The sequence below is a fragment of the Hyla sarda genome, chromosome 9 (genome assembly GCF_029499605.1).
Source record: "Hyla sarda isolate aHylSar1 chromosome 9, aHylSar1.hap1, whole genome shotgun sequence".
Classification (NCBI taxonomy): Eukaryota; Metazoa; Chordata; class Amphibia; order Anura; family Hylidae; genus Hyla; species Hyla sarda.
In genome coordinates, this window is record NC_079197.1 from 20552761 (window position 1) to 20580067 (window position 27307).

The 27307-nt window shown below is 39.8% G+C and overlaps 1 protein-coding gene and 1 long non-coding RNA gene across 19 annotated transcripts in view; one reads left to right on the forward strand and one right to left on the reverse strand.

Annotated features, from left to right (window-relative positions):
* The window catches only part of AKNA (AT-hook transcription factor), a 58485-nt gene extending 33853 nt beyond the window's left edge, over positions 1 to 24632 (reverse strand). Inside the window, exons 1-11 of one of the 7 annotated variants that reach the window (XM_056539825.1) lie at positions 24503 to 24547; positions 22051 to 22127; positions 18711 to 19018; positions 16499 to 17403; positions 12780 to 12854; positions 10437 to 10593; positions 5156 to 5292; positions 4033 to 4092; positions 3346 to 3458; positions 1603 to 1798; positions 129 to 265 (exon numbers count right to left, since the gene is read on the reverse strand). In XM_056539825.1, the coding sequence (XP_056395800.1) occupies positions 129 to 265; positions 1603 to 1798; positions 3346 to 3458; positions 4033 to 4092; positions 5156 to 5292; positions 10437 to 10593; positions 12780 to 12854; positions 16499 to 17403; positions 18711 to 18963 (2033 nt within the window). In that variant the 5' untranslated portion in view covers positions 18964 to 19018; positions 22051 to 22127; positions 24503 to 24547. Of the gene's footprint in view, positions 1 to 128; positions 266 to 1602; positions 1799 to 3345; positions 3459 to 4032; positions 4093 to 5155; positions 5293 to 10436; positions 10594 to 12779; positions 12855 to 16498; positions 17404 to 18710; positions 19343 to 19364; positions 19455 to 22050; positions 22128 to 24502 lie in introns of those variants that run through there. The other 6 variants (XM_056539824.1, XM_056539823.1, XM_056539827.1 and 3 more) reach the window with 6 other exon arrangements.
* Positions 24112 to 27307, forward strand: part of LOC130291252 (uncharacterized) — a 200850-nt gene continuing 197654 nt past the window's right edge. For 5 of the 12 annotated variants that reach the window (XR_008847840.1, XR_008847848.1, XR_008847838.1 and 2 more), the window contains exon 1: positions 24112 to 24467. This is a non-coding gene — a long non-coding RNA (uncharacterized LOC130291252). The remainder of the gene's footprint in view (positions 24468 to 27307) is intronic. The other 7 variants (XR_008847843.1, XR_008847841.1, XR_008847845.1 and 4 more) reach the window with 5 other exon arrangements.

Sequence of the window (27307 nt, forward strand, 5' to 3'; positions counted from 1 at the left end):
AAGTCATTTACAAATCTGTTTAACTTTCTGGCACCAGTTGATTTAAAAATTTTTTTTTCCATTGGAGTACCCCTTTAAGCAATTTAGGCCACTATTATTTGAACAAACATTAAAACAAAAAAACTCACGTAGATAACAAGGTGCCGTAATCTCGCTCCACCTGCTTGTGCTTGTAGAGTAGAGGCTGGGGTAAATATTCTGCAGGATCTTCCTTACTTATCTCTGCATCTGCCTTAGAGACGCCAGGGGGCTCTGGAGACGAGATCTGTAAGGGCAGCATGGTAAGAAGTTTTGGCTGATAATAAAAAGGAGCAGACTGCACAGAAAGCATTAGATTCTCAATAGGGATTTTTAGTTTTGCAACAGCTGGAGGTGACCTGGTTGGGAAACACTGGATTGTGCTATAGAGTATGCTTGAGTGTGTCTTTAACCCCTTAAGTTTTTGCACTTTCGTTTTTTCCTCCTCACCTTTTAAAAATCATAACCCTTTTAATTTTGCACCTAAAATTCCATATTATGGCTTTCTTTTTTGCTGCAGTGACATCAATCACTTTACCCAAAAATCTACAGCAAAATGAAAAAAAAAATCATTGTGCGATGAAATCGAAGAAAAAACACCATTTTGTAATTTTTGAGGGCTTCCGTTTCTACCCAGTAAATTTTTCGTTAAGAATGACACCTTATTATTCTGTAGGTCCATACGATTAAAATGATCCCCTACTTATATAGGTTTGATTTTGTCGCACTTCTGGAAAAAATCATAACTACATGCAGGAAAATTTATACGTTTAAAATTGTCATATTTTGACCCCTATAACTTTTTTATTTTTCAGCATATGAGGACTCATTTTTTGCGCCGTGATCTGAAGTTTTTATTGGTACCATTTTTGTATTGATCGGACTTTTTGATAACTTTTTATTCATTTTTTCATGATATAAAAAGTGACCAAAAATACGCTATTTTGGACTTTGGATTTTTTTTTGCACGTACACCATTGACCCTGCGGTTTAATTAATGATTTTTTTTTATAGTTCGGACATTTACGCATGCGGTGATACCACATATGTTTATATTTATTTTCATTATTATTTTTTTTAAATGGGAAAAGGCGGGTGATTTGGACTTTTTATTCACATTTATTAACTTTTTTTTTTTTTACACTTTTTTTTTGCAATGTTATAGCTCCCATAGGGGGCTATAACAATGCATACACTGATTGCCAGCACTGTTCACTGCAAAGCCATAGCTTTGCATTGATCAGTGTTATCGACGGTTGACTGCTCAAGCCTGGATCTCAGGCTTGGAGCAATCAATCGCCGATCGGACACGCCGGAGGAAGGTAATTTTCACTGCGGTGGTCCCGATCACTGAGCAGCCGGGAAACTGTTACTTTCGTTTTAGACGCGACGTTCAACTTATGACGCCGCGTCTAAAGGGTTAATAGCGCACGGCACCACAATTAGCCCCGGGTCCCGCTTCAGTTACATGCCGGGACTGACCCAATATGACACACGGTCACCGCGTGACCCCGCGTTATATCGCGGGAACCGGCCTCGGACGTAAATATACGTCCGTGGTCGTTAAGGGGTTAAGATACTCACCTGGGGGTATGGGGTTTGAAGAGCAGGAATAGGCACTGAGGCTGATGGAACTGGTGCATTTCCTAAATCATGAGCTGTAATTCTGTCTTCAGTATTTCTTAACTGAGGGTTTGGGGAAGACACATCAGGGCTTTCTACTTGTTCTTGTAACTCTTCCAGTTGGACGCCAAGTTGAAATATTGCTTCTTCGAGTTCCCTGTACAAACAATACTCAGATTATACGACACAAGTTTATATATTTACCGATCAGCCATTAAATTAACACCGAATAAAGTGAACGGGACAAGGCAGCAATATCCTACATGGTAAAGTATTCGCAAGTATGAGCTGGGACACAGCCAGGGTCACTTTAAACAGCTGATAGGCAGGAAAGCCGGGAGAAAGACCCTCACCAATCGAATACTGATGGCCTATCTATCTAGGGACTCAAATTACAACTCGCACCCAATTTTATGATGTGGCCATAGTAGTTATGTAAGTTCTGTTTTCAGTTGACTGTGGCATATCTCCAATGGCCCTGTTGACTTTAATGGCGTTCATCGGAATGACAGTAATTCTGACAGTAATAATAGTGCAGTAAACGGTGATATCATTGTTGTCAAAAACCAAACCTTTACGGTTCACACAGCTGCTAATATGATCAGAGCCACAGGCTGGGGGTAATACTTACTACTTTGATAATTACATTTAGCCAAAACCAAGAAAGGATACAAAACACAGAACAGGTGAAAATCTTTCATTGTCGCTATTCTCTGTGTCAGTTCCATTTAAAGGGGTACTCCCCTGGAAAACATTTTTTTTTAAATCAACTAGTGCCAGAAAGTTAAACAGATATGTAAATTACTTCTATTAAAAAAGCTTAATACTTCATGTACTTATCAGCTGCTGCATGCTTCAGAGGAAGTTCTTTACATTTTTAATTTCCTTTCTGTCTGACCACAGTGCTCTCTGCTGACACCTCTGTCCATTTTAGGAACTGTTTAGAGCAGGATAGGTTTGCTATGGGGATTTGCTTGTACTCTGGACAGTTCCTAAAATGGACAGAGGTGTCAGCAGAGAGCACTGTGGTCAGACATAAAGGAAATTCAAAAAGAGAAGAACTTCCTCTGGAACATACAACAGCTGAAGGGTTAAGATATTTTAATAGAAGTAATTTACAAATGTATTTAACTTTCTGGTACCTGTTGATTTAAAAAAACAAAACGTTTTCCAGGGGAGTACCCCTTTAATGGTTTTGGCTGAAAATGCTGACCAAAATACTGACCACAGTACTACATGGGAACCCAGCTTAAAGAGGCACTCAACTGGTGCCAGAAAGTTAAACAGATGTGTAAATTACTTCTATTTAAAAATCTTAATCCTTCCAGTACTTATTAGCTGCTGTATGCTCCACAGGAAGTTCTTTTCTGTCTGACCACAGTGCTCTCTGCTAACACCTCTGTCCATTTAAAGAACTGTCCAGAGTAGGAGCAAATCGCCATAGTAAACCTATCCTGCTCTGGACAGTTCCTGACATGGACAGAGGTGTCAACAGCGAGCACTGTGGTCAGACAGATAGGAAATTCAAGATGAAAAGAACTTCCTGTGGAACATACAGCAGCTGATAAGTACTGGAAGTATACATTTTTTTTTATAGAAGTAATTTACAAATCTGTTTAACTTTCTGGCACCAGTTGATTTAAAAAAATAAAATAAAATAGTACCCCTTTAACGTTGGTAGAGAAGGTTGTGTTCTGCACTTACCTTTGTGGATCTAGATCGCCAGTCAGGTTTCCAGACCCAGTGCGTTGCTGTTCTTGTGCCTTTAAATATCTTCGTTCCAGAACATCCAGTGAACCACGTAACTCCCTCACTGCCTGGAACGGTATACAGAGCAAAACAGTTCAGGCAACCAGATATGACATGCAGTAAAGCACCATGTTGAAAGGTTAAATTAGGGTGTAATCACAATTTCCGGTTTACACCTAGTTCTTGCTGTGTGGCCGAAAACTACAAGGGATTTTACTGATATGTGTTCAGGTTTTTGGAAAGGAGAAGGAAGGAGCAGGGTAAGCTGCTGCCAGACTATTCTTTATCTCCCCAAGAACAAAAGGATTGAGGAGGTAAAATTCCACATGTCCGATACTTTATTACTTCAACATCATCTGTTGGGGGAGATTCCAAAAGCCTCAATACACTTTATATAGTCGTTCGGTGTTGCTGAAACTGACACACGTCTAATGTTTACGGGCTTTTGGTTTGTTACTGTTTTATGGAAAAAATTTTTAATTCAGATGGAGTATAAATCTTCACACCAGAAGCATAGTAAGACTTTTAGAAATTTTCTTTACAGCCCACCAATATAAATAAGTCACAAAAATCCAGGAATTATTCAATAAACAATATTTATTTAGATGTTCCTTCGGATGTGTTTGTAAGTGGAAATATTACCTGCTGCTGTTCTCCAGGCGTCAAGTGCCCACTGAGAAGCAATTCTTCAAAAAGTCCAACCTGTCAGTAAGATCAGCATCTTTAAGTTACTACATATCTACACGTACTGTATGTTATTTCGGGTGCCCAGTTCATGGCTTATGGCTCAATTTTATGGAAGATATATAATTCTGAGAGCATTATCATTAAAGGGGTACTCCGGTGGAAAATGTTTCTTTTATAAATCAACTGGTGCCAGAAAGTTAAACAGATTTGTAAATTACTTCTATTAAAAAATCTTAATCCTTCCAGTACTTATTAGCTGCTGAATACTACAGAGGAAACGGTTTTCTTTTTGGAACACAGAGCTCTCTGCTGACATCACGACCACAGTGCTCTCTGCTGACATCTCTGTCCTTTTTAAGAACTGTCCAGAGTAGGAGAAAATCCCCATAGCAAACATATGCTGTTCAGGTCAGTTCCTAAAATGGACAGAGATGTCAGCAGAGAGCGCTGTGCTCGTGATTCAGCAGAGAGCTCTGTGTTCCAAAAAGAAAATAATTTCCTCTGTAGCATTCAGCAGCTAATAAGTAATGGAAGGATTAAGATTTTTTAATAGAAGTCATTTACAAATCTGTTTTAACTTTCTGGCACCAGATGATTTAAAAAAATAAAAGAAATAAAAGAAAAAGCTTTTCACCGGAGTACCCCTTTAAGAAAGTAAATACAACTACATTATATTACTAAAGTATGCATACAGCTTCTTGAATGTGTGGATTACATAATGCCTTTTAGGAATGTTAACTTTTAAAGGGGTACTCTGCTGCTCAGCGTTTGGAAAAAACTGTTCCGAATGCTGGAGCCAGGAGCTTGTGACGTAATAGCCCCGCCCCCTCATGACGTCACGTCCCACCCCCTCAATGCAAGTATATGGGAGGGGGCGTGACGGTCGTCACGCCCCCTCCCATATACTTGCATTGAGGGGGCGGGGCGTGACTCCATGAGGGGGCGGGGCTATTACGTCACGAGCTCACGGCGCTGGCTCCAGCGTTCAGAACAGTTTGTTCCAAATGCTGAGCAGCGGAGTACCCCTTTAAAGCATTAATAACTATAGTCCAATATTATAAAATAAATGCAGCACAACCTCTTGGTAAAGGGCCTCTAAGTGTGATGTGAGAGCGGAAGCAATGTCTTCAGGTGGATGAAGAGAGGAAGAACCAGAGGTTTCTGGGAAGGTATGGACGGGGGGTGTCTCAGAGAGTTTTTGATGTTCAGAGGAACCTACAACAAAATACAGAGAATCTGTAGAAATCCACATCACCAAATACATCATTTTTACCACATTTTGGATTTGGTGTATGACAATGCTGCGCCTAACACAAACTCTTGTTGCAAGTTCAGGATTCCAGAATCCATTCCTAAATCCTGACAGAATTCCTGACACCCCCACAGTTAATACAAGCAAAGAGGGTTCAGGTAAAATCATTGTAGCTTATGTTGTTTTGCTGTGGAAAGTGTGAAATGTTTGGTGAAACTGTGTTTCCTGTGCAAAACCATGTATTTTACATTGTCTTTATATTATGTGCATTTAGCTGTAGTTTCTGTGTGGTTAAGCAGCATGGCACCAGGGAATTCTGGCCTTGTCTGTCTTGTCTGCTGTTAGGAGTACAGATGTGGGAGGTGGAAATCCCGGCAGGGGTTTCCTTTCCTTCCAGTGAAAATCCGGCTGCGGCACAGTAGCGCTACACCGGCGTGGTGACAAAGGGGTCGGGTGTAAAGTAGTAGTACTTTTTATTAATAGTCATAAAAACTAACAAACAGGCGTGGAATACGCATTTTGGAGGGACTCCCTCATGTCCAGGTTACAGTGTGTAAGTAAAGCACCATATATACATGATTCTTTACCTACATACTGTAACCTGGACCTGAGGAAGGAGGGAGCCCCTCCGAAACGCGTATTCCACACCTGTTTGTTACTTTTTACAAATCTGTTTAAGGCTGGGTTCACACCCCGTTTTTGCAATACAGTTTTGTATCAGGTTTTTGATAAAAAAAACGGATTCCTCAAAACCGGACTAAACTGTATCAAAACATGTGTACACATTTTTATCTGAATACGGTTGAAAACGGTAAACGGTTTGAAAAATGGTGTCCGGTTGCATCCGTTTTTTAAGAAAAAAACGTATACGTTTTTAACTTTTCACTCCATTATGAATAAAGTTTCACTTGTTTGATTGAAATTCCAAGCAAAAAAAATGAGTAAAGCCAAAAACCGCACATACTGTTCTGTACGGTTCCCATTGACTCCCATGTTAAAAAAACAAAACAAAAAAAAAAACGTATGCAGTTTAATACAGTTTTTCACCCGGACCAAAAACCGTGGTAGGCTACGGTTTTCTGTCCGGAAAAAAAAAAAGTTAAAAACTGTACGGTTTGAAAAACGGAGGCAACCGTATACATTATGGTGCATACGGTTTTGAATGGGAAGCCTATGGGCGCGGTTTTCTGTACGGTTGCATACGTTTTTTTTATGAAACTGTATAGTAAAATCGTGGTCTGAACACACCCTAACTTTCTGGCACAAGTTGATTTAAAAAAAAAAAATAATAATAATTATGTTTTCCAGGGGAGTAACCCTTTAATTAGTTGGTCTCAGCAAGAAGGGTCTCTAGCTGAAGATACCTGTGATACACTGACCTAGAAATATTCGCTACTGAAATAGCCTAAGCTGTAGCTGTGACTTATACACAAACATATACACAGGAAAAGGAAGTTAAGCAAATAAGTTTATTGCGGTTTAGAGATGTGGTTAAATGTGTAACAAGAAACGAAAAGGCCTGATCTATTGATACCGAGAGCCTTATCTTTTCTTCAGACTGCTTTATTTAAAGGGTTTATCCAGGAAAAAACTTTATATATATATATATATATATATATATATATATATATCAACTGGCTCCAGAAAGTTAAACAGATTTGTAAATTACTTCTATTAAAAAATCTTAATCCTTTCAGTACTTATGAGCTTCTGAAGTTAAGGTTGTTCTTTTCTGTCTAAGTGCTCTCTGATGACACCTGTCTCGGGAAACGCCCAGTTTAGAAGCAAATTCCCATAGCAAACCTCTTCTTAACTGGGCGTTTCCCGAGACAGGTGTCATCAGAGAGCACTTAGACAGAAAAGAACAACCTTAACTTCAGAAGCTCATAAGTACTGAAAGGATTAAGATTTTTTAACAGAAGTACAGTAATTTACAAATCTGTTTAACTTTCTGGAGCTAGTTGGCTGTCGGCCGAAGGCTGTCTGGGCATGCTGGGAATTGTAGTTTTGCAACAGCTGGAGGCACATGGGTTGGGAAACACTGGTCTAGACACGCCGTTATTTTAAAATAATGGAGTCTGGAAGACTCCTGAAACACTGAGCATGTATTAAAGGGGTATTCAGGGAAAAAAAACTTATATATATATATATATATATATATATATATATAAATAAATCAACTGGCTCCAAAAAGTTAAACAGATTTGTAAATTATTTCTATTAAAAAATCTTAATCCTTCCAGTAGTTATCAGCTGCTCAAGTGAGTTGTTCTTTTCTTTCTGACAAGAGTGCTCTCTGCTGACACCTCTGCTAGTCTCAGGAACTGTCCGAAGCATTAGAGGTTTGCTATGGGGATTTTGGACAGTTACTGAGACAAGCGGAGGTGTCAGCAGAGAGCACTGCTGCCAGACAGAAAAGAATAACTCAAGTTCAGCAGCTGATAAGTACTGGAAGGATTAAGATTTTTTAATAAAAGTCACTTACAAATCTGTTTAACTTTCTGGAGCCAGTTGATTTATATATATATATATATATATATATATATATATATATAAAATCAAGTTTTTTTTTTCCTGGAATACCCCTTTAAAGCATTTCTGTCATGTGAAAAACCTTATGATATGTCGTCCATATATGTCAAAGGTTTAGGTGGTGACGGGTCTCAGTGCTGAGACCTGCTGCGATCCTGAATTATGACTGGTGAAGTATGTGGCAGTACTCTTAATTACCTGGTCGTTCGCTCTGTCTATCTTATTCACTGTAAAGACTAAAGCAGTGAATAAGTTGGGAGTGAAGTGCACAATGACAAGCACTTCAACTGCTTATGACTCGCTATCCTTTTGAAAAAGCTTAAAGGGGTTATCCAGGAAAAAATTTTTTTTTATATATCAACTGGCTCCAGAAAGTTAAACAGATTTGTAAATTACTTCTATTAAAAAATCTTAATCCTTTCAGTACTTATGAGCTTCTGAAGTTAAGGTTGTTCTTTTCTGTCTAAGTGCTCTCTGATGACACGTGTCTCGGGAAACGCCCAGTTTAGAAGCAAATTCCCATAGCAAACCTCTTCTAAACTGGGCGTTTCCCGAGACAGGTGTCATCAGAGAGCACTTAGACAGAAAAGAACAACCTTAACTTCAGAAGCTCATAAGTACTGAAAGGATTAAGATTTTTTTATAGAAGTAATTTACAAATCTGTTTAACTTTCTGGAGCCAGTTGATATATATATATATATATATATATATATATATATATATATATATAAATAAAAGTTTTTTCCTGGAATACCCCTTTAATTAAAAAAAATACGGGGAAGACATTGGCCAATGTAAACTATGCACATTAGACGTAGAGAGGAAGTGGGAGTACTTGGGATGGAATACTTTTTAGCCAGTCACTAAGTAATCTTGCTTATTTTAATGCAACTGTCCAAAAAGTATCACATACCACAACTTCCTCTCCTGACTTCTTCAAGCACAATGTGACCTAGTAGTAAAGAGGTCAGCTAAGATCCCTCATAAGATTATTTTATAAAACACTCAGCAATGTATAGAGGTGTTTTACCCAACCAGTGTGCCTCCAGCTGTTGCAAAACTACAACTCCCAGCATGCCCAGACAGCCGAAGGCTGTCTGGGCATGCTGGGAATTGTAGTTTTGCAACAGCTGGAGGCACATGGGTTGGGAAACACTGGTCTAGACACACCGTTATTTTAAAATAATGGAGTCTGGAAGACTCCTGAAACACTGAGCATGTATTAAAGGGGTATTCAGGGAAAAAACTTTATATATATATATATATATATATATATATATATATATATATATATAAATCAACTGGCTCCAAAAAGTTAAACAGATTTGTAAATTATTTCTATTAAAAAATCTTAATCCTTCCAGTAGTTATCAGCTGCTCAAGTTGAGTTGTTCTTTTCTTTCTGACAAGAGTGCTCTCTGCTGACACCTCTGCTTGTCTCAGGAACTGTCCGAAGCATTAGAGGTTTGCTATGGGGATTTTGGACAGTTACTGAGACAAGCAGAGGTGTCAGCAGAGAGCACTGCTGCCTGACAGAAAAGAATAACTCAAGTTCAGCAGCTGATAAGTACTGGAAGGATTAAGATTTTTTAATAAAAGTCACTTACAAATCTGTTTAACTTTCTGGAGCCAGTTGATTTATATATATATATATATATATATATATATATATATATAAAATCAAGTTTTTTTTTTCCTGGAATACCCCTTTAAAGCATTTCTGTCATGTGAAAAACCTTATGATATGTCGTCCATATATGTCAAAGGTTTAGGTGGTGACGGGTCTCAGTGCTGAGACCTGCTGCGATCCTGAATTATGACTGGTGAAGTATGTGGCAGTACTCTTCATTACCTGGTCGTTCGCTCTGTCTATCTTATTCACTGTAAAGACTAAAGCAGTGAATAAGTTGGGAGTGAAGTGCACAATGACAAGCACTTCAACTGCTTATGACTCGCTATCCTTTTGAAAAAGCTTAAAGGGGTTATCCAGGAAAAAACTTTTTTTTTATATATCAACTGGCTCCAGAAAGTTAAACAGATTTGTAAATTACTTCTATTAAAAAATCTTAATCCTTTCAGTACTTATGAGCTCCTGAAGTTAGGGTTGTTCTTTTCTGTCTAAGTTATCTCTGATGACACGTGTCTCGGGAACTGCCCAGTTTAGAAGCAAATTCCCATAGCAAACCTCTTCTAAACTGGGCGGTTCCCGAGACACGTGTCATCAGAGATTACTTAGACAGAAAAGAACAACCCTAACTTCAGAAGCTCATAAGTACTGAAAGGATTAAGATTTTTTAATAGAAGTAATTTACAAATCTGTTCAACTTTCTGGAGCCAGTTGATATATAAAAAAGAAGTTTTTCCCTGGAATACCCCTTTAATCTCATGCAGGTTTACTGAAGCAAAAGGTAAATCCAACAGTAAGGAAACATGTCCTTCCTTTATACCTCTCTCTTTGTCACCTCCTTCTTGCTGTGATTCCAAAAAAGTTACCTCAAAAAACACATGTGTGACTCTAGCCTGAAAGGGGGGTATTCCAGTACCATGTACTCATTGTAAAATCCTCTTACTTACCTGACGTCTCTTCTGCCATCTCCTGATGATCATTTTCTGAGCTGAAAGTTGCAGTCTGTGCTTTTGGTATGGAAAATTCCATAACTTTTGATCCTTGAAAGATTGTTCCCATCTGGACACTGTGACCTGGTTGTGGAGGGTCCGAGTATAGATGCACCTGTAGAAACCAATAGGTTACTCTCTATCTATCTATCTATCTATCTGTCTATTCAAAGACAAAGCAGTGGCACTCCAAAATGGTGAAAAAGGTGATCTTTATTCACTCCTTGCTTCCCTGAATGAAGATCACTTGTTTCCCCATTTTGGAGTGCCACTGCTTTGTCTTTGAATAGATAATTTTCATCCCTGACCAGGATCAACAGCAGCAGGAACCCGTGCATCTTCATTTGGAGTGTTGCTTCCTTGGATTTATATCTATCTATTCATTCATTCAGCCATCATCTCATGTATCTATCTCATATTTATCTATCTATCTCATATCTATCTATCTATCTATCTCATATCTATCTATCTATCTCTCATATCCATCTCATATTTATCTATCTATCTCATATTTATCTATCTAATATCTATCTCATATCTATCTCATATCTATCTCTCTATCTATCTAATATCTATTTCTCATATCTATCTCTCTATCTATCTTAAATCTATCTATCTATCTATCTCATATCTATCTCTCTATCTATCTCATATCTATCTATCTATCTATCTTATATCTATCTATCTTATATCTATCTATCTATCTATCTCTCATATTTATCTATCTATCTCATATCTATCTATCTAATATCTATCTCATATCTATCTATCTCATATCTATCTATCTATCTATCTCTCATATCTATCTATCTATTTACAAACAGATAAGCAGCAGCAACACCGTTTTAAAGTGCAAATAGTGTCCTTTATTCACACAACGTGAGGCGACGTTTCGGTTTGCTCACCAAACCATTTTCAAGCCAAAATGGCTTGAAAATGGTTTGGTGAGCAAACCGAAACGTCGCCTCACGTTGTGTGAATAAAGGACACTATTTGCACTTTAAAACGGTGTTGCTGCTGCTTATCTGTTTGTACCTACGTGGACCCCTGGACCTGGGATCTGGCTGACGGCACCCGTGCACTTTATTTGGGAAGTACGTCTTTCCTTGTTGTTTTTGTATCTATCTATCTATCTATCTCTCATATCTATCTATCTATCTATCTATCTATCTATCTATCACATATCTGTCTATCTATCACATATCTATCTATCTATCTATCTCATATCTATCTATCTCATAACTATCTATCTCATATCTATCTATCTATCTCATATCTATCTATCTCATATCTATCTACCTATCTATCTATCACATATCTATCTATCTATCTCATATCTATCTATCTCATAACTATCTATCTCATATCTATCTATCTATCTATCTATCTCATATCTATCTATCTATCTATCTCATATCTATCTATCTCATATCTATCTCATATCTATCTAACTATCTCATATCTATCATCTATCTATCACATATCTATCTATCTAATATCTATCTATCTATCTATCTATCTATCACATATCTATCTATCTATCTATCACATATCTATCTATCTAATATCTATCTATCTATCTATCTATCTATCACATATCTATCTATCTATCTATCACATATCTATCTATCTAATATCTATCTATCTATGCATATCTCTTCAAGCTTATCATTTATGGCACTGTAACCTTTCATTATTCCCAAGAGCATATCCAACAATTGTATCATAACTTCGGGGGCTGGTTTTTAGCAAATGGCAAACTGTGCAAATTCCTAAAGTACTTATATTCTAGGGGGGAATTGCCAAGAACCTGAGGGTGGTGAAGAAAGTCGGCTTCACTGTTACAGTAATCATGGTGGCAATTGCCATAGGGTTTATTTTAGGCTTTTTCCCTTGCTTGCTGCTAAAAATTAAAATAAAATGTCCTCGAATAGAATGTCTTATATATATTGATAACTTACTAAGGTAGTGTTTCTGAACCCGTGTGCCTCCAGCTGTTGCAAAACTACAACTCCCAGCATGCCCGGACAGCCAACGGCTGTCCGGGCATGCTGGGAGTTGTAGTTTTGCAACAGCTGGAGGCACCCTGCTTGGGAAACACTATACTAAGGTGATAAATAAAACCAGCAAAGGCCTAAACCCTCTACATTGGTGTTTCCCAAAAAAGGGTGCCTCCAGCTGTTGCAAACTGGCAAATCCCAGCATGCTGAGAGTTGTAGTTTTGCAACAGCTGCGGCACCCAGGTTGGGAAACACTGCTCTACATGTTATACCATTTACACTGATGTGCTACATTTCTTACTTTAGCTCCTAGTCTCAGACGGTCAATGGTATTTTCGGCTTCGGCGTACTTAGTGAGCAGCTTGTGGTAATCCTCCTGTAAAGAAGTAAGAGGGGAGGTGAAGGAAGGTGATTATGTATTAAGGGTAATAGACAAGAAAACAACACAACAGTAAGTACAGTGCAAATGAAGGAGAAAAATATAAAATCATATACAGTTTTTTACATAAAATTTCCACAGAATATGAGATTTTTTTAATCATATCTTGTGCAAAATATGAATAGAACAATAACAACCAAAACAATAAATAACAGATTACTGTCATATCAGGTTATTGTTCACATAGGACGGATACACTGTATATTTTCAGCATCAGAAAATCCAGATCTGAAAATCTGCAGTGTTTCTGCTGCCAAAACACTGCCGATTTTCTGCTGTAAAAAAAACCTGCCCCATTTATTAAAGGAAGGCAACGGGATAAATGCCCTTGTTGCCCACGACAACCGAATCTCAGCTTTCACATCCGGGAACTCGTTTAGAAACGTTTTCTCTGCGCTGTGACTGGTTGCTATGGGCAACAAGGCCTGTTTTTCAGTTTTCATAAATAAGGGTGTGTTCAGACGCGGCAGATTTGCAATGCGGATTTGGCAACCCTAAGTCTGCAGCTAATTGCAGTACATGAAGTTGTCAACACCCGATCAAACAAAAAAAATGAGCACGCCCAATCTGGTGCAGAAATGCTGCTGAAATCTGAGCTGAATCTGCAGCAGATTCTGTAGAAAAATTTGAATTGTGGGGGGAGATTTATTAAAACCTGTCCAGAGGAAAAGTTGCAATCAATCAACCAATCAGATCGCTTCTTTTATTTTTACCAAGGCCTCTGCAAAATGAAAGAAGCGATCTGATTGGTTGCTATGGGCAACTGGTATATATATATATAGAAATAAAGATCAGCTCACCGCCCTGTAGATTCTTTGAAATGGAGGGACTTCAGTTGTCTTTAGGAAGCACGGAACAGGTATCCAAGCCGCATACTTGGTGTGAACAGATCCTTGACGAAAATAGTGCAAAATTCCAGCTCTTAAAATTATATCATATAAAAGTCAAAAATGTATTTCACATGATTAAAAATGATGAAGGAATGAAAACCAAAATAGGCGATTTTAAAAGCATAGCAGAAATGCTGACGCGTTTCGAACCATCATTGTTCTTAGTTATGACACCATGACTAAGAGCCATGATGGTGTGAAATGCGTCGGCGTTCAAACCATCATGGTTCTTAGTCATGGTGTCATAACTAAGAACAATGATGGTTCGAAACGCGTCTGCGTTTCTGCTATGCTTTTAAAATCACCTATTTTGGTTTTCATTGCTAAATCATTTTTAATCATGTGAAATAAATTTTGAACTTTTATATGATATAATTTTGGGAGCTGGAATTTTGCACTATTTTCGTTAAGGATATGGGCAACTGGGCAACTTTTCCTTTGCACAGGTTTTGATGTGGAAAATAGTGATGTGCAACTTCAGGGGATTTGCAGGTTATCTTTCTCTACATATTAATGTAGCCTCAGGCTATTATCAAAGCTGAAAATTTGCGGAATGTCTGCTTGGAAAACACAGACAACCGTTACGCAAATCTGCATGTTCCACTGGTGCTAGGACCGCTCGGAAATTCGCCAATGTATTTCCAAGCAGAATCCGCACAAACAATGAACATGTTCATTGTTTCTGCAGACGCCAAAATCTGGAGTTCCTAGGCAGATGTCTCTGCTGCGGAAATTCCGCCATGTGCAAAATCCCATTGAAATCAGTGGAATTTCAGAGCGGAATATTCTGCTTGGAAATTCTGCCATCTAAACATGGCCTAAGGCTTAACGTTACTATTTACTTTTGATAGTTGATTGTTGGTTTAATTTTGAAATACCAATTTAATATGGGATGGTTACAAATAACAAATGCGGTGTGGCTTATGTTACAAAGTAAAAAAAACAAAACTATAAAGGAGATATAGCTGAACCCTCTAGACTTCTACAAGGACATCACTATGGTACTGTACAACCCTACAGAGCTGTAATACGGTATGTACAAGATGCACAGGGATTTACTGAGACTTACTGGCCCATCAATATCAGATTGGTGGGGAGCTGACTGTCCAAATGTTTACAAGGCACAGTGCCATACATTTTTTTGTGGCTGTGTCTGGAATAGAGATGAGCGAACTTACAGTAAATTCGATTCGTCGCGAACTTCTCGGCTCGGCGGTTGCTGACTTTTCCTGCATAAATTAGTTCAGCTTTCAGGTGCTCCGGTGGGCTGGAAAAGGTGGATACAGTCCTAGGAGACTCTTTCCTAGAACTGTATCCACCTTTTCCAGCCCACCGGAGCACCTGAAAGCTGAACTAATTTATGCAGGATAAGTCATCAACTGCCGAGCTGAGAAGTTCGTGACAAATCGAATTTACTGTAAGTTCGCTCATCTCTAGTCTGGAATTTCAGCTTTAAAGCTTAGTCCCTTTCATTCACCCATACCCCTTCCCCTCATCCATATCCTCCCCTCCTTGGCCATACGTCATTATCCATTTCCCATTGACTTATATTATTAAATGTAATGTCCGACAGAAGCAGTGATAGGAGACAAAAAACATGGTGTGAACCTAACTTTACTACGCAAGCAATACCAGGCGCAGCCACTATAAAAGGTACAGCGCTGTGCCTTGTAAACAATTCAGTTGTCTGCAGTCGATTAAAAAAAATGAATAGCAAGGACGGAGAGGGTCAGACCCTGCCAATATGATATCTATGGTCCTCAATATCAAAGACCTGAAAAAACCCTGATTAATTGATGGTCTATTTTTAGATGTCCAGTGGAACCTTTTGTTCCTGGATGTACACAGTAAACAGAGTTGGATGCAGACAGCTCCATCCATTGTGTAGTGGCCGTGTCGGGTAACTGCAGCTCAGCTCCCAATGAAGTGAATGAGCTACAGAAACCAAGCACGGCCACTACACAATGAATGGAACCATCTGCTTTCGGCTCCATTCACTTAGAATTTCTGAAGATAGGTCATCAGTTAAAAAGTTCTGAAAAATTTAGGGTGCGTTCACACGCTTGTAACTAGCAGCAAGTTTCCTGCTGGGGGAAATCCGCTGTGAGTTACGCTACCATTCATTTCAACAGGTCCACCGGAAGTCTGCAAATCTGCCACTATTGCGGACAGTCCGTGGATCCATACAAGTGAATGGCAGCACAACTCGCAGTGGATTTCCCGCAGCAGCAAACCCACTGCTAGTTACGAGTGTGTGAATGTACCCCAAAGGGTCAGTTCACACATTCTTATTATTTTTCTGCTGATTAACTGCAGCATAAAAACAAGGCCGTGTGAATTTTGCTTCAGATTTTCTGCTGTTGATTTTCAGAGTAGACACCTTCCCACACAGGAAAAGGGGGGCGTTTACTGTGAAGATCCAGGCAAAAAGTCATGGTGCACTAGGGGCTAGGAAATGCACCAATCTACTTTATTTGTATAATAAAAAAATAGAAGAATAACATTAGAAAGAAGCGATAGATCAGCAAACGGTAAGTACCGTTGTCATAAGTGTCACCCGCACTACAAGCCTATAGGTTAGTGCTGGTGAAGCTGATGACAGGTTCTCTTTAATGTGTAGACGCAAGTAAAATACGAATCATAGTAATGCTTGAAAGTGATCTAGAGATGTCATAAAACTCTGTTACAGACCTGCAGCTGATGAACCAGCACCGTGGCTTGTTGCGGGGTCTTGAATTCTTGTGGTACCGCAGGGGGGACAACTGGTTCGTGAAGAGGTTTTTCTGTGCTGCTGAGTAGGACTTCCTTTACTATCTCTGCTGGGGACTTGAAGATAACAGGAGCTCCTTGGCTTGGCTTTTCTGGTCTGCGCGGCTGAGGAGGGCGATATCCATCTTCATCACGGGGGAATTTGACTTTGGGACCAACTTTGGAAAGATCAGGCAAGGGGTAGTTCAGTTGTCCTCTGCCATACTTAGGCGTGGAAAAGTGCTTGTTTTTCTTCACAATGGTGGGCTCTGCATTCTGTGTTCTGGAAGGTGTTGAGGTGGGCTTAGATCTTTCGGTCCGGGCCTGTTTGAAGTCCCTGGTTAGGTTGGAGATGTTTGTAGGGATTTGATTTGGTATGGCTTCTGGGCTTCCCCCACTTTCTGTACAGGAAGATTCTGGGAGTGTTTCGTCTTCTATCCGAGGGGTAATGCTTAATCTACCAAAAGGATTCATGAGTCCAATGTCCCAAGTGCTGGGAACGGGAGGGGATGATGGAGATAAGGATTCAGTGACACTTTGACCTTCCCCATTATCTGGGGTATCAGAATAATCTACCACATTCCCAGGGTTCTGGTCCCATTGCTCTTCTGTTAGTGATGTATGGTCATATTCTCCATACCTTCCATGTACAGGACTTTTATCGAGAAGTTCTGACTGTCCTTGGTTCCAGTTGTCATCTTCATCCCCATCCCATGCTCCCAGCGAACTCCCTCGATCCACTTCATCTTCAGTCATGTCCAGTTGTTGGTCCCTACTTGGGGGATGACGATTTAATGCAGATGGCAATGTTATTGATCTACTGGGGTGTTCCAATGAGCTGCGATCCCCTATAAGAAAAAAAAATCAACAATACATTATAGATACATAATATTCCTGCTCAATGAGCTATGTTTTAGATTTAATTTATGCATGATTTGCATATATACGATGGTGGATTTAAGAAATTCTTTCCAGTCTAACCACAGTGCACTTTGCTGCCCCCTCTGTCCGTGTCAGGAACTGTATGTAAATTCCCATAGCAAACCTCTCCTGCTCTGGACAGTTCCTGACATGGACAGGGGTGGCAGCAGAGAGCCCTGTGGTCAGACTGTATAGAACTACACAACTTCCTCTGGGGCATACAGCAGCTAAGTACTGGAAGGATTAATATTTTTTATATAGAAGTAATTTACAAGCCTGTATAACTTTCTGGAACCAGTTGATTTGAAAACTTTTCTTTCCCTCCGGAGTACCCCGATAAGTTATTTTGAACCCTTACATCAGTGTTTTCCACCCAGCGTGCCTCCAGATGTTGCAAAACTACAACTCCCAGCATGCCCGGAGTTGTAGTTTTGCAACAGCTACAGGTTTTTGGCTCTCCAGGCATGCTGGGAGTTGTAGTTTTGCAACAGCTGGAGGTCCACTGGTCAGAAAACACTGCCCCAGATGCTGTTATATTGGGAAACTGTACAGACTTCAACATGTATGATTGCCATAAAGGGGTCATCCACCACTAAGGCTTCTGGCCGTACCTGCACAGGAAATAGACTGGCTACGTAGAAATCCTATTTCTCACAACAATAGTCTAGAACAGTGGTCTCCAACCTGCGGAAAGCCATATGTTGCAAAACTACAATTCCCAGCATGCCTGGAGTTGTAGTTTTGCAACAGCTACAGGTTTTTGGCTCCCCATGCATGCTGGGAGCTGTAGTTTTGCAACAGCTGGAGGTGCATTGGTCGGAAAACACTGTCTTAGATGCTGTTATATTGGGAAACTGTACAGACTTCAACATGTATGATTGCCATAAAGGGGTCATCCACCACTAAGGCTTCTGGCCGTACCTGCACAGGAAATAGACTGGCTACGTAGAAATCCTATTTCTTAGAACAATAGTCTAGAACAGTGGTCTCCAACCTGCGGACCGCCAGATGTTGCAAAACTACAACTCCCAGCATGCCCGGACAGCCAACGGCTGTCCGGGCATGCTGGGAGTTGTAGTTTTGCAACATCTGGAGGTCCGCAGGTTGGAGACCACTGGTCTAGAACCTGAGATATTCAGCAAAAGAGTCACTTACCTGTATCGTGACTTAGAATATCACTACTTTCTTCTGCCACCTAAAACAAACTAAAAATCTTCTTGCCGACTCTGCCTACCTGATCTGTTATCGTCTGAGGGTTCCCCTGGATAAGGTCCATCCCCTTGGTCTATTTCCACCATTCCCTCTTCATCGAACGCCAGCACCTGCTCCTCATCTTCGTCCAGCAGCTCTAGGTCGCCTTGACCGTCCAGCTCCAGGAGCCCCTCTTCATCCATCCCAATGACTCCATTCTCATCCATGTACCGTGCAAAAATGTTCTCGTCGTCGTCGCTGCTGACACTCGTCTGCTGACGCTTATGACCGTCCATGGTCAGGGAGAGTGACACGGGTCCCCCACGTCCTCCCCCAGTGTCATATCACCTGCTGGGACACAAATATTGAAGACACCGTAAAAGCTCGTAGGACTTTGCTAAGTAACTTCGCCAAACGGAGATGAGCGCAGTTTCGAAACAACTGCATCCTCCCCTTTTTGGTTTTTCGTCTTCCTGTTTCTGGCCCATTAAATCTTCCTGTCTGCTTCTTCCTCTACTTTTTGGTCTTGAATGTACTTTACAGTCCTCACCATCCTTCTCTCGCTCTTTTCGGCTTTCTTTCCTGCACTCGCCTGTCTTGCACTCACTTTCTTGCACCAAAATATTTGCAACTCTCACTTTCTCCGTTCCTTTCTATCCTTTTTTTTTTTGTCTGCATTGCTTTCGGTCTTACATACCTCTGCGTGGTTTGCCAGCGCTCTTTCCAGCTTACGGCCATTTCTGTTGATTCTCCCGGCTAAGTCAGCTGACCATAATAAAAGCCTCTTCTTAGCATCCCTCCCCCTCCTTACCACATCCCCAGCTTCCCCCCCTTCACTTCCCCTCCAAAAGTGATGTAAGACTACTATACCCACAGAACCCTACGGGTGACCTGCGCAGATTGCAGTTACAAAATCCTCATCCTGAGCCGAGTTCATGTGCAGACTTGAGAGTTTCTCAGTTTTTTTTTTCGACATTTACGTCCTCCCCCTTTAATAACCAGCGGATTACTGGCAGCCCTTCAGCCGTATTGTTATTGTGAAGTTCAGTGGGCTCGGAGTTTCCTACTCTTGGAAGGAATTACTCAATCATACTGACATGCCTAAGAAAGAAGTACTATGTCTATCGAAGCCAAGCATAGCTCTAGTGTGAGAAGAATATATACTTTGCATTTAGGGTTAAAGGGGTTATCCAGGAAAAAAAACTTTTATATATATATATATATATATATATATCAACTGGCTCCTGAAAGTTAAACAGATTTGTAAATGACTTCTATTAAAAAATCTTAATCCTTTCAGTACTTATGAGCTTCTGAAGTTAAGGTTGTTCTTTTCTGTCTAAGTGCTCTCTGATGACACCTGTCTCCGGAAACGCCCAGTTTAGAAGCAAATCCCCATAGCAAACCTCTTCTAAACTGGGCAGTTCCCGAGACACGTGTCATCAGAGAGCACTTAGACAGAAAAGAACAACTCAACTTCAGGAGCTCATAAGTACTGAAAGGATTAAGATTTTTTTATAGAAGTCATTTACAAATCTGTTTAACTTTCTGGAGCCAGTTGATATATATATATATATATATATATATATATATATATATATATATATAAGTTTTTTCCTGGAATACCCCTTTAACTCCGTTTTACAACTTGAATACCTAGACATAAGCTTATAGGCGCTGTGTTCAGATTTGGTCCCTTAAAACTGGGCAGAGGGGAAGGGGCATGAAGAATAAAGCCATAGGCGACAAGCAGATTTCATCGGGACCCTCTGTTACCATCTGGGAAAATGTTAGTTATATGAGGAGCGCCACTATTTCTGGCCATCATATAATTGTATAACCCCTCTGCAGGTATTGTCTCTGAGCTAGTGGGTGCAGCCTAGCCTCTATGATGTCTCCATACAATGCACATACTGGAGAGGGGATTCCCTCACTGCTATCCTATTTCTCAACTTAAAGGGGTACTCCGGTGGAAAACTTCTTTTTTTTTTTTTTTTTAAATCAACTGGTGCCAGAAAGTTAAACAGATTTTTAAATTACTTCTATTAAAAAAAAATCTTAATCCTTCCTGTACTTATTAGCTGCTGAATACTACAGAGGAAATTCTTTTCTTTTTGGAACACAGTGCTCTCTGCTGACATCACGACCACAGTGCTCTCTGCTGACATCTCTATCCATTTTAAGAACTGTCCAGAGTAGGAGAAAATCCCCATAGCAAACATATGCTGCTCTGGACAGTTCCTAAAATGGACAGAGATGTCAGCAGAGAGCACTGTGCTCTTGATGTCAGCAGAGAGCACTGTATTCCAAAATGAAAAGAATTTCCTCTGTAGTATTCAGCAGCTAATAAGTACTGGAAGGATTAAGATTTTTTTTTATAGAAGTAATTTACAAATCTGTTTAACTTTCAGGCACCAGTTGATTTAAAAAAGAAGAAGCAGCAGCATGGAGGACATAATAAAGCAACATCAAGCAAGTATAAGCTGTGAATCCATCACTGGGGTGAGATATACCACTTACGGTATGTGCACACTGAGGAACATTGGTGCTAGGACTGCCCAGATATGCACCATACCTATTGATGGCAATGCAGTCCAAGCAGAATTCCACTAAAAGAATGAATGTGTCCGGAATTTCTGCAGTATGCACAGCGCAGCAGAATTCTATTGAAAACTATAGTCCGCTGCGAGCAGAACTCCGCTCATAATAAATCCGAGTGGATATTCTGTAAACTCCTGCAGCGCCTGCTTCTCGCTCTCTACAGCTACATGCCCCTCTCTTAATAGACTAGTATGGGCAGCATGTAACCAGATCCCTCAGTGAGCTGATAGACCACCTTTTAAAAACAAAATCCGGGCATGGTGAAAGTTGTAGTTTTGCAACAGCTAGAGGCACGCTGGTTGGGAAACACTGTTATAGAGCCATTTGTGTGTGACCGGCAAAACATGGCTGCACGACTGTCTCCTATTAACTTATTGCTATCGTACACGATTGCATTTAACGGCTCAATTAATCTGGCTCAATTTAATTTGCTCAAGCTTGTCCCCCTCCTATAGCTGCCATATGGGTCAGGCACACACACAATAGAGGCATTAGTATGTCAGCTCCGCTTAGATGCCAGTGACCTATTAAAGCCCATGCCCAGATCTAGCAGATAATATCCATCAGATGATTCCAAAAGCTACAGAATCTAAAGTAGTTGTTTCCCAACCAGGGTGCCTTCAGCTGTTGCAAAACTACAACTCCCAGCATGCCCGGACAGCCTTTGGCTGTCCGGGCATGCTGGGAGTCGTAGTTTTGCAACAGCTGGAGGCACCCTGGTGGGGCAACACTGATCTAAAGTGCTTCAGCTATGAAGGAAAATACGTAGAACGCTCGCTTACCCGTGTTCTGCATTTGCGACACTCACCCCCACAGAATAGGCGACATGTCACTTACTCCAGCGTATCCGAAACGCGTGCTGAAAAATATTCAGTGCATTGCGTATTGCCATTAAAAACAATAGGGAGCGCCAAAGTGTTGTAACTATTTACCACTGTCGTCCACAGGCCAGTGGGAAATAGTTAGATTTGCGACAAATTGATGATAAATTCATGATCACTGCGAAAAGGTAACCAGACCGTGGCATCAATACACAATATTATGAAAAAGCTTCTAAAGCAAAACTTGCAATGAAAAGTCTGTAAACAGCAAATAGTGCGACAAATCAACCTCACAAAAACGGGGTAGAACCAACGATAAATCCCCACCCCCATGTCTATGTTTCAGAAACTTCTTTTGTTTAAAATTCACAAAAAAGAAGAAATAATAATAATAATTATTAAAAAAAAACAGAAAATAAAAACACTTATTTGCATTTTGCTTGCTTTTTCGTTTTAGGGTGCGTTCACACTACAGAGTTTCCGCTCTGAATATCAATCGCAAGGAAATTCCACGCGGAATCAGCTTGCAGCAACCTCCTCTGGTATTGGTGCTTAAAGGGGTATTCCAGGAAAAAACTTTTTTTATATATCAACTGGCTCCAGAAAGTTAAACGGATTTGTAAATTACTTCTATTAAAAAAATCTTAATCCTTTCAGTACTTATGAGCTGCTGAAGTTGAGTTGTTCTTTTCTGTCTAAGTGCTCTCTGATGACATGTGTCTCGGGAACTGCCCAGTTTAGAAGGAAATCCCCATAGCAAACCTCTTCTAAACGGGGCGGTTCCCGAGACACGTGTCATCAGAGAGCACTTAGACAGAAAAGAACAACTCAACTTCAGAAGCTCATAAATACTGAAAGGATTAAGATTTTTTAATAGAAGTAATTTACAAATCTGTTTAACTTTCTCGAGCCAGTTGATATATATATATATAAAAAAGTTTTTTCCTGGAATACCCCTTTAATGGTCTATTCACCTGTACAGTAATCTGCGCAGATTTGATGCGCAGGATTTTCTGCTGCAGATTTCAATGTAAACGAAATGACTGAACACAGCTTGAAATCCTGCGCAGAATACTGTACGCGTGAATAGAGCCTAAAGCGGTACTCCGGTACAGGACATCTTTTTCTCTATCCACAGGATAGGGGATAAGTGTCCCAGCAGTCGGACCCCCTCGATCTACTGGCGGGCACCCTGGTTCTCTCCGTGCACTTAGCGACCTCTTCTCCGTGCACGGATTGCTGTCGACCACCGCACAAAGCGGTGGCCGACACACCCCTCCCTGTATCTCTATAGGAGAGGTGGAGACACACAAACTGATGAGCGTAATGGTAAAAATTTGTAGCAGAATCTACACATCTAGGTTGGCACCTGAGTCGGAAATTTGCATTAGGAGCGTCTGTCGCAAAAACGGACAGACAAAATACTGCCGCATGCTGAGCACCCCAAAGACCACTCACAATAAGGGGGCACAACAATAGAGAAAAAAGGTAATAGATGTGTGTCTCAAGATGGTGAGTGTCCTGTAAGCGGGACCCCTATTGATCACACATTTATCACCTATACCAGTGTACATCCAGCTGTTGCAAAACTACAACTCCCAGCATGCCCGGACAGCCGTTGGCTGTCCGGGCATGCTGGGAGTTGTAGTTTTGCAACAGCTGGAGACACCCTGGTTGGGAGACCCTGACCTATACTGTAGGGCAGTGGTCTTCAAACTGCTTCTGGTTGCTATGGGAAACTACTGCAATAGATAGTAGACAAAGGGTTGCAAAAAACTACAACTCCCAGCATGCCTGGGAGTTGTAGTTTTGCAACATCTGGAGGTCCGCAGGTTGGAGACCACTGCTGTAGGGGAAAACCACTTTAACACTTATCCCCTATGTATGGTGTTTAGCAGTGGTCTCCAAACTATGGACCTCCTGCTGTTGCAAAACTACAACTCCCAGGCATGCTGGGAGTTGTAGTTTTTTGCAACCCTTTGTCTACTATCTATTGCAGTAGTTTCCCATAGCAACCAGAAGCAGTTTTTCCATAGCAACCAATCAGATTTTGTCTTTCACTTTCTATCCTGCGCTAGGAACCTAACAGCTGCGTTCTGATTGGTCGTCTCGTTGCTACGGGCAACTCCTCCAGTGTTTCCCGCTTTTTGAATTCACACACAGAGCGGCCCCGGCTCCAATAACCGGCTACTATACACATCACAACTAAACGGAAGGACAGAAAACGCATCATGTGAAACAGAAGTAAAGGTGGAGGACAGAGACAGCGATAGTGTGAGGAGGAAAGCAAAGGGTGGAGGAGACGGGGGAGGCCGCCTGACAGGAGACCGGGGGCAGCCGAGAAAGTGAAGAAGGAAGATCCGGAGAGGAGCGGAGAGGTACAGTCAGTGTACGGGAGGAGAGAGCAGTATACCCGGTGCTGTGCCCCCGTGTGCCGCCTCCGTGCCCGGCTCCGAGCAGGTTACCAGGAGCAGCGCTGTACACACCGGCGTCACCACGGATTGTGCGTCACCATGGCAACGCGTGCCGCACCGCACAATGGGGACGGGGCTACAGGACTAGACAGGGCTACACTATACAAACTACTATACTGTACACAGTGTACCACAATACTACACTATACAATACTACTATACCACAATACACACTATACAATACTACTATACTGTACACAGTGTACCACAATACTACACTATACAATACTACTATACTATACACACTATACAATACTACACTATACAATACTACTATACTATACACAGTGTACCACAATACTACACTATACAAACTACTATACTGTACACAGTGTACCACAATACTACACTATACAAACTACTATACTGTACACAGTGTACCACAATACTACACTATACAATACTACTATACTATACACAGTGTACCACAATACTACACTATACAATAATACTACACTATACAATACTACTATACTATACACACTATACCACAATACTACACTATACAATAATACTATACTATACACAGTGTACCACAATACTACACTATACAATACTACTATACTATACACACTATACAATAATACTACACTATACAATACTACTATACTATACACACTATACCACAATACTACACTATACAATAATACTATACTATACACAGTGTACCACAATACTACACTATACAAACTACTATACTGTACACAGTGTACCACAATACTACACTATACAATACTACTATACTATACACAGTGTACCACAATACTACACTATACAATAATACTACACTATACAATACTACTATACTATACACACTATACCACAATACTACACTATACAATAATACTATACTATACACAGTGTACCACAATACTACACTATACAATACTACTATACTATACACACTATACCACAATACTACACTATACAATACTACTATACTATACACAGTGTACCACAATACTACACTATACAATACTACACTATACAAACTACTATACACCGTGTACCACAATACTACACTATACAATACTACACTATACAAACTACTATACACAGTGTACCACAATACTACACTACACCACAATACTACACTATACAAACTACTATACACAGTGTACCACAATACTACACTATACAAACTACTATACTGTACACAGTGTACCACAATACTACACTATACAATACTACTATACTATACACAGTGTACCACAATACTACACTATACAATAATACTACACTATACAATACTACTATACTATACACACTATACCACAATACTACACTATACAATAATACTATACTATACACAGTGTACCACAATACTACACTATACAATACTACTATACTATACACACTATACCACAATACTACACTATACAATAATACTATACTATACACAGTGTACCACAATACTACACTATACAATACTACTATACTATACACACTATACCACAATACTACACTATACAATACTACTATACTATACACAGTGTACCACAATACTACACTATACAATACTACACTATACAAACTACTATACACCGTGTACCACAATACTACACTATACAATACTACACTATACAAACTACTATACACAGTGTACCACAATACTACACTACACCACAATACTACACTATACAAACTACTATACACAGTGTACCACAATACTACACTATACAAACTACTATACACCGTGTACCACAATACTACACTATACAATACTACACTATACAAACTACTATACACAGTGTACCACAATACTACACTACACCACAATACTACACTATACAAACTACTATACACAGTGTACCACAATACTACACTATACATAATACACTATACAAACTACTATACACCGTGTACCACAATACTACACTATACAATACTACACTATACAAACTACTATACACAGTGTACCACAATACTACACTATACATAATACACTATACAAACTACTATACACCGTGTACCACAATACTACACTATACAATACTACACTATACAAACTACTATACACAGTGTACCACAATACTACACTACACCACAATACTACACTATACAAACTACTATACACCGTGTACCACAATACTACACTATACATAATACACTATACAAACTACTATACACCGTGTACCACAATACTACACTATACAATACTACACTATACAAACTACTATACACAGTGTACCACAATACTACACTACACCACAATACTACACTATACAAACTACTATACACCGTGTACCACAATACTACACTATACATAATACACTATACAAACTACTATACACCGTGTACCACAATACTACACTATACAATACTACACTATACAAACTACTATACACAGTGTACCACAATACTACACTACACCACAATACTACACTATACAAACTACTATAAACCGTGTACCACAATACTACACTATACATAATACACTATACAAACTACTATACACCGTGTACCACAATACTACACTATACAATACTACACTATACAAACTACTATACACAGTGTACCACAATACTACACTACACCACAATACTACACTATACAAACTACTATACTGTACACAGTGTACCACAATACTACACTATACAAATTACTATACTGTACACAGTGTACCACAATACTACACTATACAATACTACACTATACAAACTACTATACACAGTGTACCACAATACTACACTACACCACAATACTACACTATACAAACTACTATACTATACATTACTACACTA